The sequence below is a fragment of the Sinocyclocheilus rhinocerous genome, unplaced genomic scaffold, assembly GCF_001515625.1.
Source record: "Sinocyclocheilus rhinocerous isolate Xijiao unplaced genomic scaffold, SAMN03320098_v1.1 scaffold762, whole genome shotgun sequence".
Classification (NCBI taxonomy): domain Eukaryota; kingdom Metazoa; phylum Chordata; class Actinopteri; order Cypriniformes; family Cyprinidae; genus Sinocyclocheilus; species Sinocyclocheilus rhinocerous.
Genome location: NW_015624547.1, coordinates 151,882 through 160,187, shown reverse-complemented (window position 1 = coordinate 160,187; position 8,306 = coordinate 151,882). Strand labels below are relative to the sequence as shown.

Sequence of the window (8,306 nt, the reverse complement as noted above, 5' to 3'; positions counted from 1 at the left end):
AACATAGAGAGTTGGTTGAACACAACTCGCTCAAGTGTCTTTGCAATGAATGGAAGAAGGGATACCGGTCTGTAGTTTTCTAAAAGCGCTGGATTTAGAGAGGGTTTCTTAAGCAGTGGAGTTACCCGAGCCTGCTTAAATGCTGTGGGAAATGTACCAGTGTGAAGAGAGGTGTTGATAATGTGAGTGAGCGTGGGTATAACTGAAGAAGAAATGGCCTGAAGGAGGTGAGGGGGGATAGGATCAAGCGGACAGGTAGTAGGATGATTGGAAAGGATAAGTTTAGAAACGTCTGCCTCCGAGAGTGGAGAGAAGGAGGAGAGAGAATGAGTATTTATGGTTATGAAGTTTTTGTCAGTTTGTGGTGTGGAGAATTGGTCGCTGATGGTTCTTGTTTTATTTATGAAGAATATTGCAAAGTTATCAGCAGTATGAGTTGATGAAGGAGGAGGACAGAGAAGAGAAGAAAAGGTTTTGAAAAGCGTGCGCGAGTCGGAACATTTGTTAATTTTGTTGTGGTAGTGTGTTGTTTTAGCAGTGGAGACACTTGCAGAGAAGGAGGAGAGGAGTGACTGAGATACACTAAGGTCAGTATAGTTTTTTGATTTGCACCACTTCCTCTCTGCAGCCCTGAGTCTAGAGCGATGCTCACGGAGAACATCAGACAGCCAGGGGGCAGAGGAGGTGGTGCATGCTGGTCTGGATGAAAGGGGGCAAAAGTTGTCTAAGCAAGATGTTAGAGTGGAGCAAAGAATGTCAGTAGCAGTGTTTGTGTCCAGTGCTGAAAACTGAGAGGGTGGAGGAAGTGAGGATGAAACCATAGAGGATAGGCGAGTGGGCGATTGAGCGTAGGTTACTCCGAAAGGTGACCTGTGGAGGAGTGTGTCTTGTGTCCGGAGTCAGTGTGAGGTTAGAAGTGATGAGGAAGTGGTCTGAGATGTGCAACGGTGTAACTAAAGTGTTGTCAGTTGAGCAGTAGTGTGTGTAGATAAGGCCCAATTGGTTACCTGATTTGTGAGTAGCTGTAGTAGACACGTGCTTGAGATCAAATGAGGCAAGCAGAGTGTTGAAGTCAGCAGGCTGTGGTTTATCTAGGTGGATGTTGAAGTCACCGAGTAGTACCAGAGGAGTACCGTCCTCAGGGAAGTGTGAGAGTAACACATCCAACTCATCTAAGAAGTTACCCAGTTGACCTGGGGGACGATAAATAACTACAAAATGTATTGTATCATGGTGGGTAATTGTAATTGCTTGTGATTCAAATGAACTGTTGCCGGTAAGAGATGGTAGACTATCAAATTTCAATTATTTTGAAATAAGTAGATCCGTCCCTCCACCCCTCCCAATCGGGCGAGGGGTGTGGGAAAACGTGAAATTAGTGGTGAGGGCTGCAGGAGTGGCAGTGTCCTCAGGTTTGATCTAAGTCTCAGTTAGGGCCATGAGGTTGAGACTTGAATGAGTAGCAATAGATGAAAGAAAGTCTGCTTTGTTTACAGCAGACTGGCAGTTCCAGAGATCAATTGGAATAGAGAGTAAAGTAGTAGTATAGGGACAGTACGCAGATTATTAGTATTGCGCTGCCTCCAACATACAGTGTGTGATTTACGAGTGTTAGTAGTAATAGTAGAGATTTGAAAGCACATATTGAGTACAATTGACTAGAACAAGTAGATGAGAACAAGTTATACAAAAAGTAAAGAGAGGGGAAAAAAAAGCAATACTCAAGTGCCTTGTCGGTGTCCTTGCTCGGTGGAGTAGCGCAGGGAGAGTTGATGGTCTTTACACGAGGACTGCCGTGACCGCTGCCACAGTGTACTGAGCAAATATATACTCCCCTGATTCCACGTAATTGAATGCAGCTGGCCACGCCTTACTACTTATTAACCAAAACAGCAAAGCCACGCGATACGCACGAGAACAAACGCGACTTGAGCACGCGTTTACCGCGGTAAACACAGTAAACAAAACAATGTGTCCTAGCAATGACAACCGCACTAAAATCTAATGAGAAAAGATACAAAACACTTACAGACTGCTGTCCTCTTCTGCTGCTCGACTGCTTACTTGCAAACAAGGTAAATTATACCTGGCTTTGGCCACGCCTTACTACTTATTAACCGAAACTGCAAAGCCACGCGATATGCACGAGAATAAATGCGACTTGAGCACGCGTTTACCACACACACACACACACACACACACACACACACTCACAAACAGACACACACACTCACTCACTCACTCACTCACACTCACACACACACTCACACAGACTCACACAAACACACACATACACACACTTGCATTTGTGGTTTACGGGGACTCGCCATAGTAATGGCGTAATGGTTCGCGTAATGGTTTTTATACTGTACAAACTGTATTTTCTATCGCCTTACACCAACCCTAGACCTACAGGGTTTACAGGACAGGAAGTAAAAAAAAATACCAATGTCATTATACACATTTGTGTCCTCATAAACCACACGATAAGAGCCGGGGAGATTACATGTTCAGGCCTATTGGAGTCAGAATCTCTCTCGAACTGCCGTGACAGGGCGTCTGCCTTTGTGTTCTTGGAACCTGGCCGGTAGGTAACAGAGAAATCAAACCTGGAGAAGAACAGAGACCACCTAGCCTGCCGTGTATTGAGTCTCTTAGCCATTCTCAAGTACTCCAGGTTATGATGGTCGGTTAGAACCGTGAATGAATGTTTTGCCCCTTCCAGCCAATGACGCCATTCCTCGAGTGCAGCTTTAATGACCAACAACTCCCTGTCACCAACATCATAATTTCTCTCCGCTGGGCTGAGTTTGCGTGAATAATAAGCACACTTTTTCTCATGAAAGGACTATCGTCTAGCAGACACTTCCCCAGGCTAAAAGCAAAACTGTGACAACCACATATCCTGCAGCAGACATAACCACATGCACCATGCTTGCATATAAACATGCTGTCTTTATCATGAACAAATGCTAAGTGGTTTTATAAGCTGCTGACGTCATATGCTGATAATGCAGGTATTTATTGGTTGTCCATATATGTTTTATTGGATGATGATATATAGTTCTCATTGTCTGTTGAAATGTTTACAGGTGACAGCTGATCTTTTTGATTTTTTGCAAGTACTTCAAGTACTTGTAACGTTAATTCAGTGTATTTTTATTAACAAAGAGAAAAGAATGAAACAAAAGGGAAAGCTCTCAGTCACTGGCATGGCAAGGCGAGGATGAGCTGGTCAAGGTAAGATAGGAAAAGGCAAGGCAGGGTGAGGGAGCCACACAAGAAACGGCCTGAGAACCACTCAAAGCTGCACACTCACACAGAGACAAGACAACACACCACATGAGCATCATCAGGATCCTGTCACCAGACCAAGAACTAAACCAATCAAAGTCCCACAGAACTGGGACTTTTCTTCTTCATTATAGGCATTTTAATGTGTTGCTATTACCAAATGACTTAAAAAAACAAAAAACAACTGTAAACGTGTTTCTCCTATAGTGTATGTTCATGTTTCCAGATTTCAATTCATGTTTATAGTCTAATATTGTAATGATTCATCAACACGGCTGGGATCCATTTGCAGTTTTATTTGAAACTTAATCAAACAAGCAGAGGTCAAGACACAGATAAGGCAGTATCGTAGGGTAGACAGAATTGTGATCATAGACAGACCTGAGATCGGGGCAGGCAGAAATCGTTCGGAAACTGGGGCAGTCATAGGTCAGGGCAGGCGGCAATCCAAAGTCGATAGTCCAGTATCCAGAGCACAAGTCCAAGAGGCAGGCAGCAAACAACACGAGAAGAAGGCAGGCAGAGGTAATAACAGAAGGCAGTCCAAAGTAACCAGAATAACGCTCAGAGATGTTCACCAAGGCAAAACAAGACTTCGCAGTGAACCTGGGTGAAAGAGCTCATTAAATAGTCTAACGTAATGGGGAACAGGTGTAGGGGAATAATCAGTGACAGGTGCAGGGCTGATGGGAAATGTAGTGCGGGAAGGAAACTAGTACTCTGGTGATGGGGCCCTCTGGTGGCCCGAAGGGAGAGTAACAGGAGCGCTCTCCGTGACACTTCGCTTGTGTAGTGAACACATAATACTTTCCGTGTACACTTACATTCATTAACATCTGTAATTAATGGAATCAAAATATCTAAAGTGTGTTGTTTTATTAAGAAGGCTATTTAGCAACATTTTTATTATTTTAATTAATTAATTAATTAATTTTTTGGCTAAAATATTATATTAGAATCTATTTTACTCGCCAAAAATATTTAGTGAGAGAGAGAGTTCTTTTTTTAGGAAGCAGGTTTTGATAATCACTAGTATGGATGAATACAGTATCTGGAAACGATCAAGCCGCATCGGTGACCTCTGACCTCTGAGTGTGTGTGTGTGTGAGGCAGTGACTCTGACCCCGGCAGTCAGCAGGTGAGCGAGTGCTTTCGTCTGGACTGGACCGATGAGCTGGTCAGCTGTGAGGATGTGATCGTGGCGCGGCTGGATGGCAGGGGAAGCGGCTGTCAGGGCCAGCAGATCCTCCAGGACGTTTATCAGCGTTTGGGACTCGTGGAGACGGAGGAGCTGCGCTCTGTTTTACAGTGAGTGCACTAAACCACAAACCTCCATCTACTGTACCAAAGTCTGAGACATAGATGTTTCACAAAAACACTGAAGATGTTTCATATCCTTTGCTCTAGTGTGCCAGAAAAAATTCCTTCAGCAAATCTCGTAATAATCCACTGACTTTTTCATTTTGTATGAAGCTTAAAATTGATATTTCCTACTGGCACATTAAAGCAAAAAAAATTTAAATTAGCATCTTAAAACAAATGTTTCTGCATCTCATGTGTTAATGTAGACTTTAGCACAGGACTCTATGGGAGAGATGTAAAAACTTGATGTGGATGTTGAAGGGTTTGTGTAAGAAATTTGCAGTCTACATGAGGCAGTTCTCATTCGTCGTCTCCGCTACGGTGATCTTAAATGAGTTTTTCCCCATATCATCATTATATTTGTCAACGCAGGTATCTGAAGGAGCAGCCGTATATTGATGGAGGCCGAGTCGGAGTTTTTGGCAAGGTGAGGTTAGTCACACCAGACTCATTAAAGCGATCGCTCACCCAGAAATTAAAAATATGTCAGCATTTACTCTCCATCATGACATTTCTAACCTGAGTGACTTTCTTTCTTTCCCTGAACACAAAATAAGATATTTTGAAGAATGTTGACTTTCAATGTATGGACAAAAACAAACACTGACACATTTCACAAAACATCTGCTTGTGTTCTGCAGAAGAAAGTCAGTCATACACATTAGGAACGACATGATGGAGACTAAATGATGACAAAATAACATCTATCCTTTACTGTCTGCAGAAACCACAGAAGCCATACAACTGTCAAGTCAAATAATAACTGTGTGACTTTACACTCTGCAGACATGAATAAATTGCCCAAAAAAGCACAGACATTTAAACAAATCAGCTGCTTTAAATAAAAACTGCATCTCTGTCGGGCAAACCAAGATAAAAATACCTGTTCAGACCAGAATTAAAGTTCGACTCTATTACAGAAATAGAAACAGGCTCTGCAAGATCAAAATCTAGTGTTTGTGTGAAGTTATCTCAGAAGTGTTTTGCAGATGTGTGTGTGTGTTCATGATGAGTGTGTGTGTGTGTGTGTGCAGGCGTATGGTGGGTTCCTGAGCTCTATTCTGCTGCTCTCACACGGATCTGAACTCCGCTGCGGCGCGGCTGTGAGTCCAGTGTTTGACTGGCAGCTCTACCATCATGAACACACACACACACACACACAAACACTCATCATGAACACACAAACACACACACACATTAACACCCATCATGAACACACACACACACACACACACACACACTCATCATGAACACACACACACACACACATCATGAACACACACACACACACACACTAGTCTTATCGTTGTGTTTCTGTTTGCAGCTTCAGCTTTTACGGAGCGATACTTTGGATTCCCTCTACAAAATGAGCTCAAATACAAGGTGAGATGTTGCTGCTGTACGATTAGAGACACAAAGACGTGTGATATTTAGATCACTGGCATCTCTGTAAAGCCCCGTTCACACCACCAGCCACACAATCTCATTTATTTTAACCAAAGCTGGTGACTTTCAGCAACAACAACTGTTGGGGCAAAATATGGACGTCCAGCAACGCGACAAAGACGAGAACAGTTTTACTTTTACCTTCTTTGCAGCCCTATATATTATTATTTCACATTATATATTTAATTTGTCATGAAAACTGTTGTGAACGGCATCAGTGAATGTGATGCAGTGTAAATCTCAGATCTCAGCTGACGGTGTGAACGGAGCTCAGCGTCACACACTTACTGTGTGTGTGTGTGTGTGTGTGTCCATCAGATCTCCAGTTTCCTGCTGAACATCACGCGCTCTGAGAACTTACGCTTTCTGATTCTACACGGGACAGCAGATGGTGAGCTTATGAAAGAAAACTCACAAACCTTCAGACAGAATGGCTGCATCATCATGACTTCTTATTTTTCTCCTTGTTAGCGAACGTTCATTTTCAACACACTGCAGAGCTAGTGAAGCTGCTGTCTGTGATTAACATCAACTACAGGTTACAGGTGAGACCTTCAGACCGACCTGCATTAGGGATGGGCGTATCGATACAAAGTATCGATATATCGATACTGACGCGAGTATCGAAAGTATCGATACTCAAACAAAAATATCGATACTAAGGTGCATTTTATTTACCAGTGGTTTTGTTTATTTAACAACAATAATAATAATAATGCGTACAATATGCATTGAATTGGACGAATAACCTTTGTTAGCGAGTAATTGTGTAGGATAGAACTAGTTTCCTGCTCATCTGAATACACGCAAATGTTGCAAGACAGAACCAATCAATCACAGAGAGCATTCACTCACTGCTGACAGTGCATTCAAACAGGGCTGCGTTTCCCAAAAGTATCATAAAAAAGCATTAAAGCTTTTGGGAATGGCAGCCCTGAACAATGCTTATCAGAGGACAGAAAAAAACATAAATGTTTGAGTTATTTCACAGTAAACAAATTGCAATTGTAGCCTACATAGTTTGTGCAATTACAATTATTTAAATTGAACGTTGAAAGATAATATTGATCATGTAAAAGTTGCATTTTATGCATGCAACAGCCATTCACTGGCAGTCCCTAATGGCAGTATAAATATTGCACTAAATCAAAAGTTCAAATGTTACAAATAAGTTAGAATATTAATGTTGTAATACTGGTAGCACTAATATAAAAATGTGATGATATATGTTACAAAAAAGTAACAATTTTGAAATACGTTGATGGTTGTATTTTTTTGTATTTGATCTCAGTATTCCTATCAATGTTGTATAAGGGTTTTTTATGCATAATAGTAACCCTAGAATGTGATCAAACAGTTTAAAATAGCTGGGCTAAGATATATAACAATTTTTAAGACTGCAGAAATATGTTAATTCAGTATACACATTATCCCACCGGTTACAATTGTGACTGACCATAAAAAAAAAATTTTCACACACTTTTCCAAAAAAAAAAAAAAAATTATTGATTATTTCAAAGGGTTACTAATGACACATCATTTGGATATTTTCATGTCTGGGAAAAATTTGGGATTAAACGGGTTAAAATGCGTTTTAAACATAAAGTTAAGTGGTTTTCATTACCCATTTTACTCTTAGTAATTTAATAAATTTCATAATTTAAAAGTTTAGTGCAGAAGTATCGAATCGGTATCGATATCGACGATACTGCCTTGAAAAATATCGGTATCGTATCGAAAACAAAATAAGGGGTATCGCCCATCCCTATCAAACACCACAAAAACTCTTCTAAAGTCGATGTCCCATGATGGAGAGATTCAGATGCAAGCTTCGGAGAAAATCCGCTCGCGGATAAACACTCCGTGTAGCGCCGCGACGCCATTCTGTGAACGCAGCGTGCGTACAGACGAGAGCGCAGTCAGCTCAAGAATACACACTAACTTTGCGCATGGGTATTCTTCAAGCCTTCTTACGTAATCTACGCAAACTGTCAATCACTGTAAACGTCCTTGTGGTTGGCTAACACTTCCATCCATCAAAACTTTGCTGGCTAGGCATTGGCTGGCTTCAAACAGCCCAAAACTGCGGAGCGCAGATTGGCACCTCGCTAAACCTGTCAGCGACTCCGTCTCTGTTCTGGGTTATAACATCGCCTGTGATTGAAGGAGAGAGACTGGGAGGGCTCATTTTGCTCGGAAGAGAC

General features: G+C 41.7%; 1 protein-coding gene across 3 annotated transcripts in view; it reads left to right on the top strand.

Moving 5' to 3' along the window:
* The window catches only part of LOC107742248 (inactive dipeptidyl peptidase 10), a 39,883-nt gene that overhangs the window by 26,627 nt on the left and 4,950 nt on the right, over window positions 1-8,306 (top strand). For 2 of the 3 annotated variants that reach the window (XM_016555147.1, XM_016555153.1), the window contains 6 exons: window positions 4,408-4,602; window positions 5,029-5,083; window positions 5,691-5,789; window positions 5,980-6,039; window positions 6,421-6,493; window positions 6,574-6,647. In XM_016555147.1, the coding sequence (XP_016410633.1) occupies window positions 4,408-4,602; window positions 5,029-5,083; window positions 5,691-5,789; window positions 5,980-6,039; window positions 6,421-6,493; window positions 6,574-6,647 (556 nt within the window). Of the gene's footprint in view, window positions 1-4,407; window positions 4,603-5,028; window positions 5,089-5,690; window positions 5,790-5,979; window positions 6,040-6,420; window positions 6,494-6,573; window positions 6,648-8,306 lie in introns of those variants that run through there. The other variant, XM_016555159.1, reaches the window with a different exon arrangement.